The sequence below is a fragment of the Macaca nemestrina genome, chromosome 8 (assembly GCF_043159975.1).
Source record: "Macaca nemestrina isolate mMacNem1 chromosome 8, mMacNem.hap1, whole genome shotgun sequence".
NCBI lineage: Eukaryota > Metazoa > Chordata > Mammalia > Primates > Cercopithecidae > Macaca > Macaca nemestrina.
Window position 1 is genome coordinate 141,483,053 of NC_092132.1, and position 26,624 is coordinate 141,509,676.

The window sequence follows — 26,624 nt, forward strand, 5'->3', positions numbered from 1 at the left end:
GAATTAAACTAGGATACTTATGTAAACAGGAAATAGGCTTGAAATAGACCCATCCTATACCCCAGCTACTTGCTAAATATTTTATTGAACCTGCATTTGTCTTCAACTAGTGGATGAGGAAGCAGTATCTAGTTTAGTTAATGGCATGCTGCTATTAGTTTTGTTTTGTTTTAATAGAAACAAGTTACATGAAAAGTACAGCATGATCCAAAGATCTATCTTAAATTGGCCTTAAGCTTTGAGGAGAATGCAATGCATTCCCTCCACATTTTGCTTGTATTTCCGAAATTTTTAAAAAGGTACCAGCTTTAGACCCCGCTTTTAGTTGTTACTATCTTGCTTTGTAAATGGAAACAAATACCACTGTTGTCACTGGCCTACTGAATTGCCTCCACAGTCAAAAAGACACTAGATAACGCAATGGACTTGTACATACTCTGTTGTTTTCAAAATACAGAAGAAAGAAAAAGATAAACATTGAAAACATTTATTTCTTATAGCTCCTGAGTGGTTGAGACTTTTGAGACATTTAATGTTATATTAGCCTCAAAGAAAGAGAGACAATAAACCAATAAAAATCCATCTCCCTACAACAAGACCCCCAATTCAAGACTCTCTTCCAGCTCAATGGATTTGTGATACATGAAGGTTGTATTTATTTAATACCCAAACAGCTGATGAAAAATAATAATTTAAGCATATCTAAATATCCAAACATTGTGTTGACAAAACATCCAGGTGGCAAGCCAAATTGTTTTATTTTCATTTATGTGTTTAAATGTTCTATTGAAATTGAAGCAACGTGATAGAAGATGTGGTACATACTGACTATGGTATGATAGCATCTTTAATTGAAATTTCTCTGGAGTACATTCTTATCCTATGCAGATTCTCTTTTGTAGAATATACTCCATGATTGGAATAAAATATTAAAAATAATATTCGGCCCTTAAAATATCTTATTTTTGGAGAAAAAAATTAACCATTGGAGAAAAAAATACTAAAATGTATTGATATTTCTTCCATATAAAAATAAGAGTATCTGTCATGAAATTAGGGTAACAATGGCCAAGGGTTGTAAACCAGAGTTGTCAAATATCTATTTTGCAGTAGTCACAAGGGTGAATATACACCCCTTTTTTTTTTTTTTTTTTTTGAGACAGAGTCATATTCTGTCGCCCAGACTGGAGTGTAGTGACACGATCTCAGCTCACTGCAACTTCTGCCTCCCGGGTTCAAGAGATTCTGGTGCCTCAGCCGCTCGAATAGCTGGGATCACAGGTGTGCAACACCACACCCAGCTAATTTTTGTTTTTTCAGTAGAGATGGGATTTTGCCATGTTGGCCAGGCTAGTCTCAAACTCCTGGCCTCAAGTGACATGCCCACCTTAGCCTCCCAAAGTCCTGGGATTACAGGCATGAGCCACCGTACCCAGCCACAAGTGTGAATATATAGGACATTTTTAATTATTCCTTTTGTTCAATATTTCATTATTTATTCCAAAATATTAGTCAAGGAAAGCAAACAAACAGAAGATCTTTATTTCCTTTGTGTTTTCAGAAAAACAAAGTTGAATCTATCAAAAGTAACAATGTAATGAGAAAAATAACTTTCTAAGAACTCTGAGACAATAGAATATTTTCATGAATGAAATAATTTGTATTTGAGTTTAAAATTTCAGAATTGATGAAGTAAACATCAGTCTCTCGAACTGCCAAGGCAACATTAATGTCACTTGAAATGAATGTGAATAACAGAGAAGCATCCTTCTAGCTAGGGCTCTGTTGTCATGCCAAGACTGTAGCAGAGGCTGGGCACCGGTGGCTCGCGCGTGTAATCCCAGCACTTTGGGAGGCCGAGGTGGGTGGATCACGAGGTCAAGAGATCGAGATCATCCTGGTCAACACTGTGAAAACCCGTCTCTATTTCAAATACAAAAATTAGCCAGGCGTGGTGACAGGCACCTGTAGTCCCAGCCACTCGGGAGGCTGAGGCAGGAGAATCACTTGAACACAGGAGGCGGAGTTTGCAGTGAGCCAAGATCGTGCCACTGCACTCCAGCCTGGGTGACAGAGCAAGACTCCATCTCAAAAAAAAAAAAAAAAAAGACTGTAGCAGAATCATCAGGTTGGAATGGCAAGGAAGTCAAAATGCTTCAATATTTCTTCTATGTATATGAGTGACTGTGGAGGAAAATACCTGAATCCACACATCATCTCCAACCCAATCTTCATCATTGGTCAAGAGCTGTCTATTCCCCCATGCTTTAAGCCTGGTCATTCCCTTCATGACATTGTTTTGCCACTGACCCTAAACTGTTTCTGCTGCAGACACCAGTGGCCAAGTGAAATGAAGCCACCTCCTTATTTCAGAGCACAACTGCCACCACACTGACCAAAGAACTGAGAAGCCATGAATGGTTCATGAAACAGTCTTAGAGTGGACAAAATTAAACAAAGTAAGCCTCACTGGATGTGGCAGGTATACAGGGATTTCAGAAAACATGAATAATGTTTTCTGGAGACCCCAACAGCTGGACACACGGTCCTACAGAAATACTCATTGAGATTCAAAATATAATGAAGCATATCTACATACAAGAAAGGATGGTTCTAAGTCCATGCTTTTGCAGAGAACTTTTAAAGATTTTCTTAAAAGCAATTCACAAACAATTAGAGGATAAGACATTTTAAAACTAATCTGATCACATCGCTGTGCTCAATAATGTATGCCTTGTGACTTTAGACAAATCACATCTCAGTCTCCTCATCTGTTAAATCGAGGTGGACAAGGTAACTGCTGCAGAATTTCCCTGCTCTAACAATCTTTGACTTGAAGTGCCTAAGAATATGTAGAATTGCGGACCAATTAAAATGAAAGAAGAGTCCAACTCTTTGCTTATCTGTCTTCTGTAAGTTTTCCACAAGGGGCATGTATTCCTGTTGTAAATTAGGAAGTAATAACTGATTCGAATCATTTTTTAAAATATAAACTATACAGGAATAGAAACTCTAGAAATCATCTCATTTAACAAAGGAGATCACAAAAGAATAAGAAGGTTTAGTAATTTGCCCAAATGCACACAGTCATCAGTTGGAAATCTAGAAGCCTGACCAAGTTCCTTTGACTCCAAGGTTAGTGCTCCTTGGTGACACATCAAAGCATTAAACATAAAATGGCAATCATCTCCATCAGTTAAGAAGAAGGAAAACCTCGCACTTGATTTTTTTTTTTTTTAAATCTTCCTGTCAGGATTTAAAAGGCATTAAGGCCTAGAAATAAAACGAAGAATTTAAAGACCTTGAAGGCTAGGGTCTTATTTGTAATGTATGCAACTCCTGCAACAGACCAAGCCCCACTTTTGCCTGTGCTGCACATACTGGTCCAGATTCCAAAGATCCCTTTCCTCTCTTCCCAGCTAGCCATACGGGTGTGTGACACAGTGACCCGCCATTCCCTTCTCCACACCACAAGTAAAGTGACAAATGCCTAAATCTCTTTGCTGTGATGTTTCTTCTCAAAGCAATCCTGAAAATCCCATTGATCAAAAATCTATATCTGGGCCAGGCGCAGTGGCTGACGCCTGTGGGAGGCCAAGGTGGGCAGATCACCTGAGGTCAGGAGTTCGAGACCAGCCTGGTCAACATGGTGAAACCCCATCTCTACTAAAAATACAAAAACTAGCCGGGTATGTTGGTGGGCACTTGTAATCCCAGCTACTCAAGAGGGTGAGGCAGGAGAATTGCTTGAACCTGGAAGGTAGAGGTTGCAGTGAGCTGAGATCACACCACTGCACTCCAGCCTGGACCACAGAGCGAGACTCCATCTCCAAAAAAAAATCTATATCTGAATTGAAGCCACTTTTATATCCACTCCATTTAGGCAGTTTCTCTCCCCTAAATGCCCCAAGTATGAAAACCTAAAAGAAGAAGAGTGATATTAGCTCTCCTGGATTCATGCCACCTAATCTTGCTTTATCATTTGCTTTTAAAATTTTACAATATCATGAGACAAACAGACCATAACTTTTGAGGGAAAAGGTGTAACAAACTAGCAAAAGCAAATTGCTGTGCAAATCTGATTGGACCTTTCAAGATGTTCTTGACTCTTAGCTGCTACCCTTTTTACTTGCTCTCTGTTGACACCAGCAGATCTTGAACAAGGTATTTATGAAGATATCCTACAATCACTATTTACTGGCCGCGAGTACCAGAAATGGTTTATTGGCTAGTATTAGGAAAACATCAAAGTCCTTTCTTAGAAAGTGCTGTTTCCCGCCTGTTTGGTGTGCATGAAATCAGTGAACCTAATAAAGTAGCAAAGGCTCATTAGGAAGAGCAACAAAGTTCCCAGTGTCCTTTATGAGCCTGCAGCCACCACAGAAGAGATCAAAGCCTCCATCAGTAGTGTCTGTGCATCTGTTTTCTTTTTATCCAACGTGTTATTTAGTTAGTAGTTTGACAACATCAAAGCTTTGGGCCATTAGATTCTTTGGTCCACATGGGACTAAATTTATTTTTACAAATGCATCTGGTCTAAGATGGAAATGTTTCCGATACTGCAGGTCACCAATTTGAGTGCCATGAACACTTTCAGAATTTATGGTTACATTTTAGGGGCCAGGTTCTCTTCATCAGCCTAGAGGTAGAGCGCTTCTTAGCTCTTTGTAAAGTCACCCACTTTCATGGCGGAAATGTCACATAAAATTAAGAATCCAAGAAAAAGAAGTCTCCCTCTCTCTCTCTCTCTCTCTCTCTCTCTCTCTCTCTCTCTCTCCCCCCCCCTTCCTTCTTCTCTCCTTCTTTCCCGCTATCCCTCCAGCTTTACTGAATTATAATTTATATACTAAAAAGTTCACCTATTTCAAGTACACAATTTGATAGTTTTTAATGCATTCATGGAGTTGTGTAATTTTAGAACATTTTCATCACCCTTAAAAAGAAAACATATACCCATTGGCAATCATTTTCCACTTTCCCCAAAACTACCCCCCAACTGAGTCCTAAGCACCCACTAATCTTCTTTCTGCCTCTATGGATTAGCCTATTCTAGATATTTTATATAAATGGAATCATAGGATGTGTGGTCCATTGTGACTGGTTTCTTTCACTTAGTATAATGTTTACATGGTTTGTAATGTTGTAGCATGGGTCAATATTGTATTTCTTTGTATTGCCAAATCATATTCTGTTGTGTGTATAGACCACACTTTATACATTTGTCAGTTGGTGGACATTTGGATTGTTTCCTCTTTTTGGTTATTATGAAGAATGCTGCTATGAACATTTGGATATGGGCTTTTGTGTGAGCATATGTTTTCATTATTCTTGGGGAAATACCTAGGAGTGGAATTGCTGGGTCACATGGCAATGCTACTAACCTTCTGAAGAACTGCCAGTGTGCCAAGGCAGCTGCACCATTTTCTATTCTCACCAGCAATGCATGAGGGTTCCAATCCCTCCTCATCCTTACCAACACTTGTTATAGTCTCTCATTTTTATTAAAGCCATTCTGGTAGGTGTCAAGTGGTATCTATTTGCAGCCTTGATATGCATTCCCCATTCTGTATGCATGGCTGATGATGTTGAGCATCTTTTCATGCTCACCAACCATTTGTATGTTTTCTCTGAAGAAATGTCTATCTGGATCCTTTGTCCATTGTTTTTAAAGAGACAGAGTCTAGCTCTTGCTCTGTTGCACAGGCTGGAGTGCAGCGGCACGACCATAGTTCACTACAGCCTTCTGGGCTGAAGCAGTCTTCCTGCCTCAGCCTCCCTAGTGGCTGGGACTACAGCCACATGCCACCATGCTGGGCTAATTTTTTTGTAGAGACAGGGTCTTGCTTTGTTGCTTAAGCTGATCTCAAACTCCTCCCAATCCTCCCATCTCAGCCTCCCAAAGTGCTGGGGTTACAAACGTGAGCCATCACGCCTGACCCTTTGTCCATTTTTCAACTGGTTTGTCTTTTTATAATTTAATTATGAGAATTTATTATGTATTCCATATACAATTCCTTTATCAAATATGTAGTTTGTGAAATCTCTCCCTCCTTTGACTTTTATTGAGATGCTCCCTGCTAAGTGTGTATTTCCTGTTTTTTTATGAATGGGAAACTCTTTAAAAAGTAATGAGTCACAATAGAGGAAATAAAGCATATTTCAGAACCATCGCTTTGCTAAATATACAAAATCCCCCCAAAAAATCCCCTAATAAGAACATTAGAACAAGAGCTTGGTTAGTAAAGCCATCATGGCCACTTGAGTTTTGTTCCAACAATAATTATTCCCATTTATATATAGATTTACAGTTTACGGGGTACCCTTATATACATAGTCTCTTGTAAGCTTCCTAATATTTCTATGAAATATTATGATTATCCCATTTATTAATTAAAAAATTGAGGCAGGGTGGGACGGGTGAGGAAGACATTCAGTAGACTATCTTGTCACACTTAAGTTCAGCCTAAATACCATCTATATAAATGTCAAAATATTCAGACCAAGATTCATTCAATGAAATATAAAAGCCACCAAGCCAGTTATGGGAATTGATTTTTTTTAACAATTTATTCATTTGTATGTGATGCCTAAATGTGAGATGAAAAGTAAAAAAAGTGTCTATGTCACAATAGACTGGCTACAGTTATAATTACATGACATCTGGAATCCAGAAACTTAATATATCTTTCGTCATGTCTTATAACACGTATGTCTAACCCCCTGAAAAGATGCATTACTATAGGGTCTATCGCCATACAGTAAATTAGTGGAAGGGTTGAGTGTATATATGTTTCACTGGCAGAGGCTACCACTAATTTACTGTGTGACCATAGATCCTATATCAATGCATGGAGATAGCCTATATCTTGAGTTTTCAGCTACCAGGGAAGCATAGGTACCCTCGGCCCTACCACTAATTTACTGTGTGGTATTAGGCAAATCACAAACCTCTTTCAGCCCATACTTCAACATCTAGGAAATCTACTAAGATTCCCAATCCAAGTCTCTCCAGTTTATAGGATTCTCCTGCATTAAGTGATCTGGATATGGGCTGAAATAAAGTATGAGACATAAAAGATATGAGCACCTGGCACCTAAATAAGAGAGAAGTAGCAATAATGAGATGGCGATACAGTTCTTGTGGGCTAGTCACTAAGTGAGACTACACTTGGAACTAGGCAATTTGTTTTTATTAAGATTATCACTAATAACAATTATCACTAATAATCGCTAATATTATTAGCAATAATATTAATAGTGGCGGGAGGATCGCCTGAACTCAGATGCTCAAAACCAGCCTGGGCAAGCACAGAATTCAGAATGAGCTTAGTGGTCAGTCCCTGCCCCCGCCCCCTATACCATACACAGAGTAATAATGAACTATTTCTCATTTGTGCCCAGTTTTTTTAATGGGGATTAACCTTCTCACAGTATCAGTCCATGGTGGTTCCAGCATAGTCTGTACCCAAAACCATGATTACAGCCACTTGAGGGAAGCTCAGAACCAATCAAGGCTATACCTAGGACAACCTACTAAACCAGAATCTTCTGTCAGGTCAAAGGCTAAGCATTTTCCAGGCTCCCAAAGCTACTCTGAATCAATGGAACCTAAAGTGATTTGTGGCAGCAAGTCAGGGTAGCCTCTAATTCCTATACAGAGAAAGATATTTTCTGAAGCAAAATTCAGGTCACATTTTCTGACAATAGAGAATATTGTATACATACATAGATCACCCTGGAAAATCCAGGACCTATAATTGCCATATTTCTGTAACTGTCAGGCAATGCTCTTATCACCCCTTAAGGACAGACTAGTGACCTGCTAAGAGAAGATCACATCTCCAGAATTTAAGTTTTGAGCCTGTCCATATAAACTGGCCATTGGGCCAACTGTGGGAAGGATAACTGCTTTCTAAGTCAATTTTAGTCCATCTATCAGTACTTATTAATGTCAAATGAAGCAATAGGATAGATCTCTATAAAATGCTATGTGATTGTTTGTGTCACTCATCATGTATGCAGCACTACTTTATCTGTGTCTCTACCTGAATATTACACAGATGAAAATAAAAGTATATCTGAAAGTATTTCTAATTTTCTAGAGAAATTTCCAAATATAAACCCAAAATTATATTAACCAAAGAGTGTTACATTTACATTTATTAATCAGGCCAGGCATGGTGGTTCATGCCTGTAATCCCAGCACTTTGAAGGCCAAAGTGGAAGGACTGCTTGAGCTCAGAAGTTTGAGACTAGCCTGGGCAATATAACAAGATCTCGTTTCCACTAAAAAAAAAAAAAAAAAAAAAAAGGTAGCCAAGTGTGGTGACATGTGCCTATTTTCCCAGCTACTCAGGAGGCTGAGGTGGGAGGATCATTTGAACTCAGGAGTTCAAGGCTGCAAGGAACCATGACTGCACCACTAAAGTCCAGTTTGGGCAACACAGGGAGACACCGTATCAAAAAATTAAAAAATAATAAAAATAATAAAAATTTTAAAATAATTAAAAAACGATAAAAATAAGAATTTTTGTAAAAGAAAATTCTTCAGCCTTGGGGTAAGAAAAGCATATCTCCACTGTTTCGCCAAAATGGACTCTTGGACATGGACACTTCTCCCACATGCTACGTATTTAACTTAAAGTTTCTAATGCCCTTCTAACCAGTGGTGAGGTCAGAACCACCTTTGCAGGGGGAAGGGGGTGAATGAGATATTTGCCCTCCTTGGTTGTAGGTGCCAACCGGTTGTTCACATTCAATCCTGAACTTTGACAAATCTCTTGACTTAACTGGGAAATCTTCAAATGTAAAATGTGTTGATTACACAAGTTGGAGGGCCTAGAGAATGAAGCCTTTTGAAAGTGTTTTGGGGCTACTTCAGCAATCCCACTGAAACTTGTTCTCTGTCAAGAACCACTTTTAAAAAGAAGTATAATTTTTTTTAAAAAGGCAGCACACCCACCTTTACACAAGCTTTCTATTTAAAATGGCATTGAGGCAAAGAAGGAACAGACATTTCTGCCCTACGCGACAGTCTCTAATGAGTTGAGATTAAGTGGCTGGGATCTCCAAGAATTCTTCAGGCTGGCCTTTCATTTCCTGGTAGAGATAGGAAAACTCACTGAAAACCTAGCAAAGGAAAAAATGACGGAGCCCGTAAGTCAAGCGCCCATCCTCCATAATTACCTAGAAAATTCCTACGGAAGCTTCCAACTTTCTACAGTTTTTTAGTTCTGCCCTTGGTGGTTAATTAACGTGGTGCATAAGACTAGCATAGGATAAGTGACTTGGCCTCTGACTGTGGGAGGAGTAACTACAGTGAAGAAGTAGGAAGAGAAAAAATCTCTAGGCACTCACTCCTGTAGACACTGTCCATATCTAGCCCTTCCTGTGCACACTGTCCTGTGCTAATATTGAGGAGAGAGGAAGCATTGTTTAGAAGGAAGTAGCTCCTTAAGGAAGGAAGTGGCCAGTACAGGAAAAACAAAGCAGAACCTTCCCAGAATAGAATTCACCTTTCACCTTTCACCTTTGACCACCCCTTAGGGCTCCCTACCCCACATCCAAGTCCTGTCAGACAGTGATACGCACATTAAGAACTGTGCCTTTGTCTAAACCTGCCTTTGTCCATTGTTGAATCATGTATATTTTTCCAAAATTAATGTCACCAGCATTTGTAGCCCTCAGATACTGCCTGGATTCTCAAGCCCTTAATAAACAGGTGAGACTGTGCTGTTTGGTCTCATGATGATCATGGACAAGTTCTTCATGGACAAGTTCTTCTGACCAACAGGACTGAAATCTGCTCCTCAGCAACAGGATCTTCCAGAAAATGACTCCCTTTAGCTTACACATCTCAAACAACCAATGTCATTGCCATTTTTATCAAAGCTTTGTGGTTGCTATATAGAGCAAACAATTTTAATTTTTATTTCCCTAAAGAATTTAAGTAGCCTCGTGTGGGTAAATGAATAGTTATTCTTCTGTTTACCTGGATCTAAGTAATTGCTTAACAAAAAATGATCCCCAATGATTTTGTCAAAAAAAAAAAAGTTGTTTTTGCGTGTAGACATCATACTCCCTCAGAATCTGTAATCATTCCAAAAATTGCATAATCTGATCTTGACAATTTAAGGTAAAATAGTTGCAAAAAGAAATAGCTTCTTACACATACTCTAAGTATATTTGCCTTTTTATTAGAGTTGGTTTCAGACATTCTTCACATTTTTAGGAAATCTTTTGATTTGTTTCTGTTTTAGTGTGTAACGTAAAACTCTCCACCTTTTACTGAAACATATTATCCACTGAAAAATTAAAAACAGTATAAAGGTAGAAATAGTTGAAGCCAGTTTTAAAGACTTTAAAGCTGAAATAAATTTTTCAAATTATAATGCTCTGCTTTCATATATATGTATTCCTAACAGACCAATAAAATGGAGTGCTTGTTGTTTATTGGAAATTGACATTCCAATGGTGTTAGCCAACCAAGTAATTCTTTTTTAAAGTTTCCTGCACAAAAATGTGTACAAAGGAATGTTTTTATACCAATTAATGTTTATAGTTTGTTTTGGAACATTAAGTTAAACTAAGGTTAGTTTTATGTGTTCTCTTTTTACCATATTTAATGAATATCATTGGTGGTAAATTTTTCTTCTAGGGTTTTTAATCTTTGTTCCATTTCAGAATAACAGCATGGGAAAGATAAAAAATAAACACAAAAAGAAAGGCTTCACAGAGGCAAACGGATTATTGTGTTTTTTAAAATGAGCATTTAGTATTCTTTAAAGAAAAGAAGAGCTAGATTATGTGCGCAGAGGCTGCACAAGATACTAGCCACCAACTGAAAAATGTTGCGGGGGGAGGGGTTGTTCTAGTCTGATGGGCCACAGGAAAAATTTTTATTGAGTTCCAACTATGTGTGCTGCTCTCTATGACAGGATTTTTATATGTAGCATTTCACATTATCATTTAACAAACTTACAGTGTCACTCTCTTCATTTGGCAAAGAAAAAATTGAGGCCCAAATATTTAAGAAGATTGCAGGAAGTCACACAACTGATAGAACTAGAATTTCAAAAAAAAGGTCTGGCCCAGCATGGTGGTTCACACCTTTAATCCTAACACTTTGGGAGGTCGAGGTGGGAGGATCCCTTGAGCCCAGGTGTTCAAGACTAGCCTGGGAAATATACCGAGACCCCATCTCTACAAAAAGTCAAAAGAAAAAAAAATTACTAGCTGGGGATGGTGGTGTGTGCCTATAGTCCCAGTGACTGGGGAGGCTGAGGTGGGAGGATTGCTTAAGTCTGGGAGGTTGTGACTACAGTGAGCTATGACTACACTGCTGCACTCCAGCCTGGGTGACAGAGCAAGACCCTGTCCCCCCCGCCCCCGCCCTCCACACACACACCCCCCTCAAAAAATTAGGTGTGTTTGAGTCCAAATCCTGAGCTCCTCTTGTTATAACCAAGAAAGACTCAGTACCTAGACAAGAGGATAGAGTATCACATGAAAATAAGCAACAGAAGCTATAGCAAAACTATGATGAGAAGCAAGAGTGCTGGAATCACCAGGTCATGCTTAGATTTGGGAGACAGTTTTGAAATTTTAGCAAATAGAATGTGAGAACTTCTGATGGAGGAACAATCAGACAGCAAGGTTTCCAAGGGGAAAATCAAAAGAAAACATAATACATTCCTTAGGTTTTTTTTTTTTTTTTTTTTTTTTTTTTGAGACGGAGTCTCGCTCTGTTGCCCAGGCTGGAGTGCAGTGGCGCCATCTTGGCTCACTGCAAGCTCCGCCTCCCGGGTTCACGCCATTCTCCTGCCTCAGCCTCCCAAGTAGCTGGGACTACAGGCGCCCGCCACCTCGCCCGGCTAGTTTTTTGTATTTTTTTTAGTAGAGATGGGTTTTCACCGTGTTAGCCAGGATGGTCTCGATCTCCTGACCTCGTGATCCGCCTGTCTCGGCCTCCCAAAGTGCTGGCATTACAGGCTTGAGCCACCGCGCCCGGCCGTTCCTTAGCTTTTAAAGGATGTGTCTCACCTACATAAAACCAAACATCAGTGTAATCAATGAAATACTGACATGGAATGTAATGTCTCAAATGCTTTTAGCAGAATAGCTCAAAATTCAGTGCAGGATAATCTATACACACCACTGTTATAAGCTTAATTTTTCTACCATAATCTGAAGGAATTTAAAATGTGGGTTTCTCTGTCTCTTCTCATTTACGATAGCAAAAAGTGAGTGATTAAATGATTTTATACAAATAATGCTTTTGGAACGGCCCTTAATTTCTTGATGTAAAATACCTCTCTGTAATGTATTGTTACACAGAGACATGAACACCAAAGTTTGCCAAATACACATGAATTGATGAAAATAATACAGAAGTCTTCTTAGAAGTCAGAATTTCAACCTTCGTTCTTAGAACAGCTAAGTTTAACTTCTCACTTGACAATGGTTTATTATATATTATATACTATATATTATAAATATATATGTAAATATATATTATACATAATTAAATAAAATAAATATATATTTATATATAAAGATATATTATACATAATATATTATATATAATTATTTATATTACATATATAATTATATATAATATGTAATATTATATTATATATTATATATAATGGTTTATTATATTTTTTTAATATATATAAAATCTTTGGGGCCAGGCATGGTGGCTCATACCTGTAATCCCAGCACTTTGGGAGGTCAAGGAGGGCAGATCACTGGAGTTCAGGGGTTCGAGGTCCACCCGGTGAAACCTCATCTCTACTAAAAATACAAAAGTTAGCTGGGCGTGCCTGTAGTCCCAGCTACTCGGGAGGCTGAGGCAGGAGAACAGCTCGAACCCAGGAGGTGGAGGGTGCAGTGAGCTGAGATCGCGCCACTGCACTCCAGCCTGGGTGACAGCAAGACTCCGTCTCAAAAAAAAAAAAAAGAAAAGAGAAAAAAAGAAAACCTTTGGGAGCAATTTTTCCCATTGAGTAAAATAGTTCCTGAGCAGGGATCCTGGTTGTCAGCCAGCTTTTGAGGCCTCTTCCCAATCTAGATGTCTCTATTTGGGTGTGCTGCCTGCTCAATCATCCAGGTCAGTGGTGTCTAACGTACCCCATGGAGAGAATGAGGTGGTGACACCCAGCATTTGTTTAGCTTCTAGGGAGAACTTGTGAAAGCTAAAGACCTTAGTTTAAGGCTGAGAAAACCCCATGAGTTGAAAAGGGCTAAAAACTGAAGACTCAAAAGATATTCCCTTTATTTTATTGTGCACTGGAGTAACCTCTAGTACCCCCTTGGCAGAAGTCTACACCATTAAATTTAAAATGTGATCACCTAACACCCTCGTACGTGGGGCTGCATTTCGTCACTCAGCCCACAGCCTGTCTTGCTGACATTCTCGACTGGCTGTGAGGCTGTCACTGAGGTTGCCTGGCAGGGCCCACAGTCAGCCTTTCCGAGGCTATTGATCTCCATGTGAACAGCTGACAATTCTAATTTCAAACTCTGTGTATTTCAAGTTGCACTTTGATGCTGTAATAAATCCAAGATAAATTACACATATTTAGTTCCTAAAGTAATGATGTATGGATTTACTTTGGATATAGAAAAAATAAATATGCTGTGCGTGTCCCCACTTCTTTCCTCCACAGTGACGTGGTATTTGTAAAACAAATGCCATAAAAATTGATCTGTGAGTGAGCCAAGGAGTATCTGCTGCTTTTCTTAAAGGCATAGGAAAATAGTATTTAATAATAATATCAAGAATATAATGTTTTATTTGATGTGTTTACTTATTGATAGTTCTATTTAATAGTTAAGGAACATTTGGTCTCTGCTGAATATATGTTTTGTCCTTTAAATTAAATCTTGCTTCGATCAAATTTGTAGACTATAAAGAGACATTCCTCAATAATTCCACCCAATCCCCCCTTGTGACACAAGCCAGGCTGCTCAGGTGTCTGTCTTTACCTGGGGCACCCTTATCCTTTGCTGCAAATTCAAATTCTGATTCAAATTCAAATTTCCTTTGTTCTCAGAAGCCCACCTTCTTCAAAAAAGCCTTCACTATATCCCTTGCCTTCCCAGAGACCAAAATGACTCAGTGTTATTTGTTGTGGTAAAATATACGTAGCATAAAATTCACCATTTTAATCACTTTAAAATGTACAATTCAAGGGCATTTTGTATATTTACAGTGTTGTGCAACCGTCACCATTATCTACTTCCAGAACATTTTAATCGCCCCAAAAGGAAACCCTTGTACCCATTAAGCAGTTACCCGCACCAACCCCTCCTCTTCCCAGGCCCTAGAAACTCCTCATCTGCTTTCTGTGTCCATGGATTTATCTATACTGGAGAGTTCCTATAGTGGAATTAGACAATATGTAGCCTTCTGTGTCTCATTGTTTTTACTTGCTGTAATGGTCTCCGTTCATCCATGTGTGTAGCATGTATCAGTACTTCATTCCTTTTCACAGCTGAATAATAATCCATTGCGTGGACATACCGTATTTAATTTATCCACCCATTAATAACTATTTGGAATGCTTCCACTTTTGGCTGCTATAAATAGTGCTGCAATGAACATTCTTATACAAGTTTTTGTTTGAAGACCCATACTGTATTTTTTCAATAAAATTCTTGGAGATACAGATATATAGATATCTCCAAAAATATCTCCAAGGAATTAGTGACGGCTTTTTTGAAGAAGGTGGGCTTCTGAGCACAAAGGAAATTTGAATTTGAGCCAGAATTTAGATATATAAATATAAATGTATATGTATTTAAGATAGTTTGGCAATTTCTTCATAAGTTAAATATATAATTATATCAATTCTACTCCTGTTTATATATTTTATAAGTATTTTATATATTATAATTATATAAGTATAATTACATTATACAAGTATAATTATATGAATTATATAAGTAATTATATGAATATAATTATATAAGAATGTAATTATATATGAATATAATTATATATGAATATAATTATATAAGAATGTAATTATATATGAATATAATTATATAAGAATGTAATTATGTATGAATATAATTATATATGAATAGAATTATATAAGAATATAATTATATATGAACAGAATTATATAAGAATATAACTATATATGAACAGAATTATATAAGAATATAATTATATATGAATATAATTATGATATATAAATATTTATATTGTAAATATATATAAAATATGTAAACAGGAATGGAATTGCTGGGTCATATGATAATTATATATTTAACTTATTAAGAAACTGCCAAACTATTTCAAAAGACTTCATCATTTTTACCATTAGCAATGTGTGACCCAGTTTCTCTACCTCCTCAATAATACTTGTGATTTTCCTTTTCTCAAATTATGATAGCTGTCCTAGTGTGTGTGAAGTCATACATCACTGTAGTTTTGATTTGCAATTCCCTAATGGCTAGTAACCCTGAGCATCTTTTCATGTATGTTAGGCATTATCATCTTTGGAAAATGTCTATTGATTTGCAAATTTTTTCTCTTATTATTTGGGTTATCTCTTTATCAATAGTTTCCTTTGATGCACGAAAGCCTTTAATTTTGATGAAGTCCAGCTTATCCTTCTTTTGTCGCTCATGTTTTTGGTGTCATATCTAAGACAGCATTGCCAAATTCAGTAACATGGAGATTTTCATCTATGCTTTCTTCTAGGAGTTTTATAGTTTTAGCTGTTAAATGTAGGCCTTCAATCAATTTTTAGTTTTTGTGTATGGTATAAGGTAAGGATCCTAGTTTATTAATCTGCATGTGGCTAGTGAGTTGTCGCAGCACCATTTGTTGAAGAGACTATTCTTTCCATCATCCATTGATTTTGAAACTTTCTAGTGGATAGCATTTTAGTTAATTATTATATATTCCTTTTTGTTGTTATTTGATACATGTAGGTCTTATTTCTACAAGTAGAGAGGACTCCATTCAAGGGAGGGGACTGACTTCTGTCATGTTTCTGGTATTTTATGTAAGGGCTAAAATGGTTCCCATAGTGAGGAAAAAGGAATCAAAGAGGACCCAAGCCCTTGACCCAAGAAAATCAGAGTATTCTATTTAAAGAACAACTTTTAGTTGGTTGGAGGTTTTTTGTTGTTGTTTTTTGTTTTTTGTTTTTTTGAGATGGAGTCTAACTCCGTCACCCAGGCTGGAGTGCAGTGGCATGATATCGGCTCACTGCAAGCTCTGCCTCCCAGGTTCAAGAAATTCTGCTGCTTCAGCCTCCCAAGTAGCTGGGACTACAGGCACCCACCACCACCCCGGCAAATTTTTTTGTATTTTTAGTAGAGACGGGGTTTCACCATGTTAGCCAGGATGGTCTCGATCTCCTGATCCCGTGATCCACCCTCCTCAGCCTCCCGAAGTGCTGGGATTACAGGCGTGAGCCGCCGTGTCAGCCAGTTGATTTTAATTATAAACGAATATGACATAGTCTCTGCCCTCAAAATGTTCACAGCCTAATGGGAGAAGCCAGTGTATTCAGTAACCATTAGACATAACATGGCTATTGAGTGGCTCAGATGTAGATCATTCTAGTGAGACGTGTTATAAGAGGAAACGCACACCTTAGTACAAAAAGAATGCCACACACATCCTTCAGGAATTGTTGATATTTATAACATTGTGAAATGATAATAGTTTATATATTAGATTAAGTAATAAAGTCATAAAATTGATTTGGTTCTTTTTACTCTTTTAATGTGTCTTGCATTATATTTCTATTGGATAACACTGGCATAGACAAATAGAAAAGCAAGCGTCTCACAGCTGTACAGATAGTAAGAGAAATGATGTTTATATCCATTTCTTCAAATTTTAGAACTTAGGTTTTTATTTACTATACTGTACAACTCAAAATTAACAAGGAGTATTAAGATGTGATTGGTGGTTCCAATTTGAAACTAGGAAGTGGGGCTTGGATTCACAACCTATATTTAGTTCTATATTGTGCACAGAACATCTTCAAGGACACAAGCAAAAGGCAAACATGCTGCCTACAGCGTCAAGTTTCATGGGAGGCACACTTGTCCCACATCACCCAATTAGAGAACAATTACAGGTTAAGCCAGTGGTTCAAAACCAGCAGTAATTTGGTTTGGTATCCCATGGAATATTTGGCAATGTCTGGAGATATTTTTGGTTATCACAGCTGGGGGTACTACTAGCATCTACTGGATAGAGGCCCAGGGATGCCACTAAATATCCTATAATGCACAGGACAGACCCCTACAACAAAGAGTCAGTTGACACAAACTGTATATTGTCCTGAGGTTGAGAAACCCTGCGCTAAACCGTTGCTAAAGGAAGTATTTCAGAGCAAGAGCAGGTGATTGCATGCTGGAGCTCTCAGGGGAAATGACATGAAGGAAAGGACCCTTAGGCAGACCATGAAGTCTTGGCACGTTCTGCTGGGTAGAGGGATGGGCTAAAATGGGCAATAAGAGTGCTGCCAGTTGGGGAGGAGTGTGGCAAGGAGTGGAACTAGAAATGGACTTGAGTCCCTTGGAGTAGAGTGTGTCATGAAAGGAAGCACTGACTAGAGAGGTGACCTGCAACTCAGAAGAACTGGACTCTAAGCCTGATTCTTCTACTTGGTAGCTGGATGGCTTTGAACAAATCACATGAGTTTCCTCAACTTCAGTATAGTCCTTTGTCAAATGAAAATAATTGTAACAACTTTGACTCTTTCTAAGTTTTGAGTATCAAATGAGACCCTTGGTGTAAAACAAGTCATCACTGGCAATACAAAGTAGTATTGTTGACTTTATTGTTGTGTTTGTTGCTAAATTGAGTTGGTGCCAGAGTGTGGAAGCCTGGCAAGGAGAAGAAGCTGGGTCTGACGAGATCATCTGGAACAGGACAGCAATAAGAGGACAGTGACTCTTTGGAAGGTTCACTTTGATGCAATGTGTAGGAAAGATGGGAACTGGGAGAGAGTGGAGTTAGAAAAATCACCTAGGAAACTTTTCCAGGGAAACACCATGAGTGGGTAAGAGGGACCTGGAGGGCACTAAATGGACTCGAGCAGTCACTCCCAGTGGAGCACACTGGGGAGATGAGTTGTAGCTTTTGTAGAGGTAGACAGAAAAATCAGTAGATTACTCCACGGGCTTGCGCACTGGTCCTTTCTAATGCAAAAGATTGTGAGTGAAAAATATATGTGGTTTCTAACACTAGGTGTCTAATACTTTATAGATAATCAATACAGAATCTTAAGAAAATATGGATTATGAAGTTTCCCTGAATATGTCTCATCTTCAATAGTCCTACAATGGTAGTATGTTTTAAAATTTGCTTCCCTAGTAGGATGTACTTTCTAGCTCTTTGTTTGAAGTTTTTTTGTTTGTTTGTTTGTTTGTTTGTTTTTCACATTTAGTATTTGCTTTTGTTTTTTGAGATAGGGTCTTCTCTGTCACCCAAGCTGGAGTGCAGTGGCGTGATCTTGGCTAACTGAAACCTCTGGCCCCTGGGCTCAAGTGATCCTCCTGCCTCAGCCTCCCAAGTAGCTGTGACTATAGGCGCTCACACCACACCCAGCTAATTTTTGTATTTTTAGTAGAGATGGGGTTTCACCATTTTGGCCAGGCTGGTCTCAAACTCCTGACCACAAGTGATCCACCCACCTCGGCCTCCCAAAGTGTTGGGATGACAGGTGTGAGCCACTGTGCCCAGCCTTCACATTTAATATTTAAATTCAGAGTCTTTCAGCCTGGTACCCAGGCAGATACTTATATTAATTTTTTTAGTTAAAAATTTTTTTTGTAAGACATTTAGGAAGTGATCTAATAGTTTTACTCTATCATAAGGATGTAGAGAATTTAGAAAGTGGGTTCCATTAGCATGTAAGCTTCCAAAGGGCAGGGATTTGGAGCTGTTTTGTTCATGACTATAATCCTATGCTTAAAACACTGCCCAGCACATGGTAGCCTCTATAATTATTTGCTGAATGAATAAATGAATTATTAAGAGGCACATGTTGTGTGTGTACTACTCCTGGGTGGTTATGTGGTTAAATAGGCACTATGTGCATTTTGTGGTGCTGAGTTTGACAATATCTTATTTCCAGCCATGGACCAAGGCCCTTACAAAAGCCCTGTCATGAGACCCATCTATTGCCACTCATTCATTGCCACCAGCACTCAAATCAATCATTTTCTCCTCTCCTTTTTACCTCCCCTGGAATCCAACAGCGGTAAAATCAGTAAAGTTGGAAGTGGATGAAGATAAGAGCACAAAGGGGTCCAATTTTTCCAACTCGGAAGTGGCAATCGGTTTGTCTCCTTACACCTTTCCCCAAAAGAGGCTTTTCCATGTTCCTGAAGAAAACATCGCCTGGGCGGGTGTGTGCCTGGCAGAACGCTGCTCTCCAATCTCCTTGGGCAGCCACAAAAAAAAGGGGGGGTGAGTGGGGCGGCTCTTCAGTAAGATGTGACAATATGCCAGTTTCACCAATGATAAGAGAAGCCTGAGACACCAAGAGTCAGCACAGGCCACAGGTCATGTTTGACAGTGCAAAGCTGCAAGGTCCTTCAGATAAAGCAAATAGGAGAGTGGGCTCCAAAGCCTGCCAACAGCGTCCCGAAAGCTAAAAGGGAAACTTCCCTAAAGAAACGGGGAAACAATGTAAAGATGCTAAATTGGTCATTTAAGTATGCCCTCCCTGGTTAGAAGAAACCTCCTTTGCATAGTTTCCACTCTCTTTAACCATTCTGTGGATTTACTACCCATTCATAATGTCTGCTCACTTTCTGAATCAACTTGCAATTTGTTCTGTACCACACTTGAAATCTTCACTTAGAAGAGAAGAAGAAGCCCAAGGATATTATACTCAGAATCTATCTTCTTATAAAGAAAACAAATAAACAGCCAGGCACAGTGGCTCACACCTGTAATCCCAACACTTTGGGAGGCTGAAGTGGACGGATCACTTGAGATCAGGAGTTCAAGAGTGGCCTGGCCAACATGGAGAAACCCCATCTCCACTAAACACACAAAAATTAGCCAGGCATGATGGGGGACGCCTATAATCCCAGCTATTCAGGAGGCTGAGGAATGAGAATCGCTTTAACTCGGAAGGCAGAGGTTGCAGTGAACTGAGATCACGCCACTGCACTCCAGCCTGGGCAACAAAGTGAGACACTGTCTCAAAAAAAAAAAAAAAAAAGGAAACAAACATAACATAAACATAACACTTATGAAAAAAGGAAACAAGCATAAATACTTATGAAATGCATCAAATTACCAAATTCTCATTAAGCATTGGTTTGAAATTTTATTGTACATTTGGGGCCATACTGTAGACATGGCTAAGATACATAAAATATGAGATTGCATTATTGAAGAGGCGTCAAACAGGGAAAAGGAATCTGCTATGCGGTTTCTTTCACTGAAATGGAAGCCTCTCAAGTTTCATATTTAATTCACACACAAAAAAACAACTTATTAGTATTTTTTAAAATAGCATAACTTTTCAAATGGTATATGTCTGGATTTAAAACCAATCATTTTCTAACATCTCAAGATTCTGCAATTTATGCATTTTCTGAAAATCTGAAGAGTCCTAATTAACTTAGGAAGACATTCTTCTTTAATCTGTATGTAGAAATATAGAAACTTCTGTTATTTCTATATATTTCAAAGATATAAAGTGTATTATAGATGGGAATAGTGCCCATAGATGTATGTAATGCACAAATGTATTGTGCATCTCTATACAGTGGGCCTGGGTATGTACATGTCTGTGTAGTCACTTTGCTTTCCAGAGCAAATGATACAGCCAAAAATAATGTCTAAAGAAAATTCTGTTCTCTCAGTGCCTGTAAATTCCTTTTCTGTGTATATTCAATGTTGACATTATCATGCAGAATTTTTATTAAGTCTTTCACTTTATCTCTGAGCGAGACTAAAAAGAAGAGCAGTCCATTAATATCTGTCTTAAACTCCCACTACATTAAATATCTCTTTTTGAAATGTGAAGATTCCAAAAGAAAATTAAGCCACTTAAAAATCTGTACAATAGCAAATAGAAAGCGATACAAATAAAAAATTAAAATGGCGCGTCCTTCAGTAAAGCAAATTTGGATGAGATCAAATGAAAATGAGCGAAAGCTTGAGCTAGAAACAAACATTTAGTCAAATGGAAAACATTTCTGGACTTCTGCTTTTCAGACCTGTCTGCCTCCCAAGCTGTCATACGGTGATATTGAAAATGCTTTACATATCACAGAGATAACTGAAGGATTAAAGGCATGTTTGAAGTTCTTGGAACTATTCTAAGAAAGCCACTCGAGAAAACACAAGCACTGTCAAAAATATTGTGCAGTCCATCATTAAAAACGGGCAATCATTTGTCATCCATTTCATCTTTCCCTTCTATTTTCTCGCATTAAACTATCACATTATAGTTAACATTTTGTAAATCAATTTTATGTTGCATAATGAGTGCCCAGAGCAATACCAGAACCGTATAAACCAGGACAAGCAGAAAAGATGGTCTTAAGAAATGAACGAATAAGAATTCACTCATGTCAAGCATTATGCTGAGCACTAGAGACATAGCAATAAATGCAGATGCAACCCCTGCCCTCATGAAACCTACAGTTCAACAGAGCAGAGAGTCATTCCTGATTGTTCCAAAAACAAACAAAAAAAGCGTGTGCTATTGAAATGTGTACGCACACAGGGACCTAACATAGTCCAGGGGAAGAACAGGAATATAGATAAGACAGAAGGAATTGTGGAAGCTGGGAAGGCCATCATGGCTGGTCATCCTGATATTTTTTAAAAGCCATTTATGTTGTTAAGAGGAATAGAAGCCTCTGTAACATAAACTTAATAACATAACATAAATTTCTTAACATAGAAATTCTCTATGGAGGGTTTACATATTTATAACATAACTTGTTGAAACTGGGGTCAATGCTCATTGTTTTGTCTATTAGGGACAGCACCAGCTGCTTTCATGCATGCCTTTTCTATGGGGTATTAATGTCCTGGTTATTCATTGTTGACCAGCTTTAGTTTGCCAACATTTGACATAGGAGTTGTGTTAAAATTTCATTCTAGCATGCTGACATATACAATACACAGTTATTTTACCTGCCAGGATTTCATGTATGTTTCCCAAAAAAGCCACCACTCTTCCTCAGTTTGGGGGTTTGTTTTCTTTTCAATTCCAGCCTAGTTTTTATTTCTACTTTATAGTTATCATGCTGTAACAAATAGTTTCAATTATAAGGAACTAGGAAAAAGAAATTGACATTTTCACCTACCAAATCCTGGTAAGGTATTATTGTGTTTTACATCTAATAGACAGAGGAAACATGACTAGTATTTGTTGATGACTGATATAGTGGCTTGCAAGGAGTTTTAGAAAGAGACCAATATTTACCTCAAAAGTTCCCTATAGAAAATATTGCTCTCCTTCTCTTTCTTCCCCACACCCAGCTGATGCAAGCGAACCCCAAAGCTGGGGCTCAGCTTTGGAGGGTTCTTGGTTTCACTCAGGAAAGAATGCAAGTGTGAGCTGACAGTGAAAGAAAGCAAGTTCTTTAGAGAAACAGTGTACAGCAAAACAGTGCTGCATAGACAGAGCAGGGCTACCCCTAGGCAGAGCAGCCAGAGTAGCCTTTGTGCATCGATGGCTAGCTATATTTACGCTCACTCCTAACTATATGCTAAGTAAGAAGTGTATTATTCACAAACTTTCTGGGAAATGGGGCAAGGAGTCCCCAGAACCACATAAGGTAACTTCCAGGTCATCGCCATGGTATTTATAAACTGACATGGCACTGGTGGGTGTGTCTTAAGCAAATACATTATAATTCCTAGTCCTAGCTGGTTTGAGGCAGTTTCTTTGCTACATCCTGTTTAGATCAGGAGGGTCTTAAAAACAAGTCCTGCTCATCTCTTACCTCACCCCCATTATTTATTTGTTTAGTCGTTATAAGTCTAGAAGAATGAGAAAACTAAAATTCTATTCATTTTAAATTTTCATTCTATTCCTACAGATGAAATGACTTAGAACAATAGATTATTTAAGGCAGAAGAACTTCAGACCAGAGAAAGAGACTTAAAAGCAGCAAGAACAGTAAATGCTTTATTTGGTTTTCATTTTGAAGATAATAAGGGCATAAACCAATTTCCTCAAAAGATGTCAAAGTATGTGTTTAACTATCAAGTCACTAAAAGTGGAAACCTAAAGTGGTTCTATTGAACCACCAGGAACCAAATAACTGATGAGGACCAACAGCCTTACAATAGCAAAATATCAATTTTCTTCTTTCCAAAAGTCAGAGAAAGTATTTCTAAAATTGATTTAATGTAGTAAATGAATTCTTTTTTTAAAAAAAAAAGGGTTTTGAAATATAGATCTCTATAAAAGAGCAAATCTTATTGCTTCTGTTTACTTTATGATGCAATTTTATACCTATTAGCAGGGTTAGCATACTTCAATTTACTTCTTCTAAACTTTTGTCTCCAATAAAAGTTTGTTGACATTGACATTGACAGTGACAATGCCTCCAATAAATTTTTGTTGACAATGACATTGTTGATGTCATCCAGTGCTGTAATCTTTGCTCTTCCCCCTTTAATAAACATTCTGGTCTTCCTAAAACAGTATTTAAAGATACCCAGAATTGAGGGCGGAAGTGGGAACCATATTTGCTAAGCACAAAAGAACAGGATAGAACTCTTGGAATATGCTGTGTTTTGTTAGCTATTTAAAAGAAATAAAAGTAAGATATTAGCAAGAAATCAGTATTGACAGATGGGCAACAAGTTTGCAATTTTTTCTATCCTTGCTGAGGTAGCATTTAACTATAGAAATTTGAGAGGAAGAAAAAAACATTTCCTCTCTACTCCCTAACCAACACCAAACACCAAAATTCAGCACCCATAATCTTAGTATTTCAAAGGCCATAACTGATTTTAGCTTATTGCCTAGACTGGCCATTCTCATATTTAACATTTACAGGGTGTATTAGGCTGTCCTTGCATTGCTATAAAGAAACACCTGGAACTGGATAATTTGCAAGAAAAAAGGTTTAATTGGCTTCTGGTCTGCAGGCTGCAGAGAAAGCACAACACCAGTATCTGCTTCTGAGAAGGCCTTAGAAAGCTTACAATCATGGCAGAAGATAAAGGGGGAGCAGGCATCTCACATGGTGGAAGCAGCAGCAAGAGAAAGAGGAGGGAGGTGCCATGCACCTTTAAACGGCCAGATCTCATAAGAACTCATTGACTATTGCAAGGACAGTACCAAGAGGATGGTGCTAAACCCTTCATGAGAAATCCACCCCCAAGACCCGAACACCCCACCAGGTCCCACCTCCAACACTGAGGATTACATTTCAACGTGAGATTTGGGCAGGGACAACATCCAAACTATATCACAGGGTTTTGCTATTTTTTCTATTTATGAGCAATACCATATTCTATAATCTCAAGTAAGCTTTAATTTTGTCACAGAGACTGATTAGAAGTCATCCACTAGTTAGTGAACATAGCTCCATTTCCTATGTCTGTATCTCATCATGACATTATTGTTCTCTACTTGCACTAACTCTCCAAAGGAATTATGCTTTTGTAGTGAAAATTATATGCAATACTGAAAATTAAGATTGCATGGACTCTCAAAAATCTTGAGATGACTCTTTATAGATATCTATCTATAGATTTATAAGGATACATAGGTTGATAGTCACAGATGAACATCATACGTCAATATATATCAAATAGCTACAGGAATTATTAGCAGTTCCTGTAGCCTTGGTGAAAAAGCAGTTCCCCCACTCCAAAGATCTTTTTTTCAAGAAAGTATTTGTTTTTCTGGAATCCATAGGCTTTAGAATAAATTGAGTTACAAAAATCAAAGTCATCAACTTACTCTTAACATTCGTTTTATTTTCCTCTTCTTTAACATTCGTCATATTCTATAACAGCAACTAAAATAGTCATGTGTGGAATACAATTAATGCACACATTATAAATGATATTTTCACAACTTAAGCTGTGAATAATAGATGTTAGGCCATTCATTTTTCCCTTTTGATGGAAACATTTTCTGATTTTTCTCACATCATCAGCTTTCCAAGTTTTAAGGAATTGCTTGTAAAACTATCTTACTTCTTAGCATTTATTAGGGGAGAGTGTGTGTATGTGTGTGTATGTGTTTATGGTCCTACATTGAAATGTCTATTATCTTTTTAATTCTATAACTTAATCCTTAAGTCACTGTTCCAAAGTCATGACTCATAGTTGATCTGAAATTCTGGGCATTGCAGAAAGGAAGCAGAAGTTCGATAAAATATCACATAAGAAGAACTTTTAATCTAAAAACTCTGCACCAAAGAAAGGAAGACTAATTGTAGCAGCCTTTAAAACTGATGTTGTGAATTTGCTACATTTTCGTAAGATTTAATAGTTTCTACTAGTAGATGAAGTGACTGATAAATAATAAAAATTGTTTCTCTTCATAATGTTCTTGGAAAGACTGGCCAAAATAGAGGCAAGGAGTCTGATAACAAAAATATTGAGCTGTGTTTCTAAATTTAGTCCTTCTCTGCCAAGAAACTGATAGGTAATAAGATATGAATAAGCTTCATGCAATTTATTTCCATGTCCATATTTTATTAAATTTCTTGAATTCTGTATGCCTCTGTGTGTGTGTGTATGTGTGTATACATATGCAGGTATATATATACATATACACGTATATATATGCACACACATATATATATAACCTCATGAAATCCTGACATTTTAATCAGTTTAGCACTTTAAAACAATAACAACAACAAAAACAAAAGCCAGCCTTAAAGATATATACATGTGACGTTGCTCACTGAGAAGTTCTTTTCTTGTCAGTCCATGGTTTATAATTCACAGAGGTAAACATAAGATGGATTTTAAATTAAAATACTATGGTGAATTAAAACAAATACTAGACATTGTGCACTTTCAACCAAATAGAATCTCAACTGGTAATTCAGCCTCTCAAATGTCATAACTTACAGTGGTCTCTAAACTGTTTTAAAATGGGTATACATAAGTAAAATACTGTCAAGTACACACTATGTGTATTACATATGTATGTGTATACATATGTAGATACATAATTGCTAAAGCATGGTTTCTCAACCCCAGCATTATTGACATTTTGGGCAAGATAATTCTTTGTCATGGAGAACTGTACATTATGGGATGCTAGCAGCATCCCTGGGTTCTACCAAGTGTATGTTGGCAGTACCTCCCCCAGGTACTGCCAACATACAGGCCAAAACCTCTCCAGACACTGCCAAATGTCCCCTAGGGAGAAAGATCACTCCAATTGAGAACCACTACTCTAAATAATGTTCATGTAACACTGCAGTAATATATGGTGTAAAGCAAACATGAAAAAATGTCTATTTTTAAGGTTGAGTTTATTTTATTTTTTAATAGTGCCAAAAGAAACGTTTTCTCTATAAATGTTATAGTGAATAACTTTTAGGATAAAAAATATGACAGAATATGCTTGAAGTTGCTTTTAAATCTTAGCCTAAAGAAGGAGACACACCAATTCAAACTG

General features: G+C 37.7%; 1 protein-coding gene across 9 annotated transcripts in view; it reads left to right on the forward strand.

The window, feature by feature from the left end:
* LOC105491127 (DLC1 Rho GTPase activating protein) overlaps positions 1–26,624 on the forward strand; it is a 520,902-nt gene that overhangs the window by 371,906 nt on the left and 122,372 nt on the right. Inside the window, exon 2 of one of the 9 annotated variants that reach the window (XM_071068625.1) lies at positions 19,243–25,226. The exons of the other annotated variants lie outside the window; for them this stretch is intronic. Within the exon in view, the coding sequence (XP_070924726.1) occupies positions 19,243–19,457 (215 nt within the window). The 3' untranslated portion in view covers positions 19,458–25,226. Of the gene's footprint in view, positions 1–19,242; positions 25,227–26,624 lie in introns of those variants that run through there. 9 annotated transcript variants of the gene reach the window in all.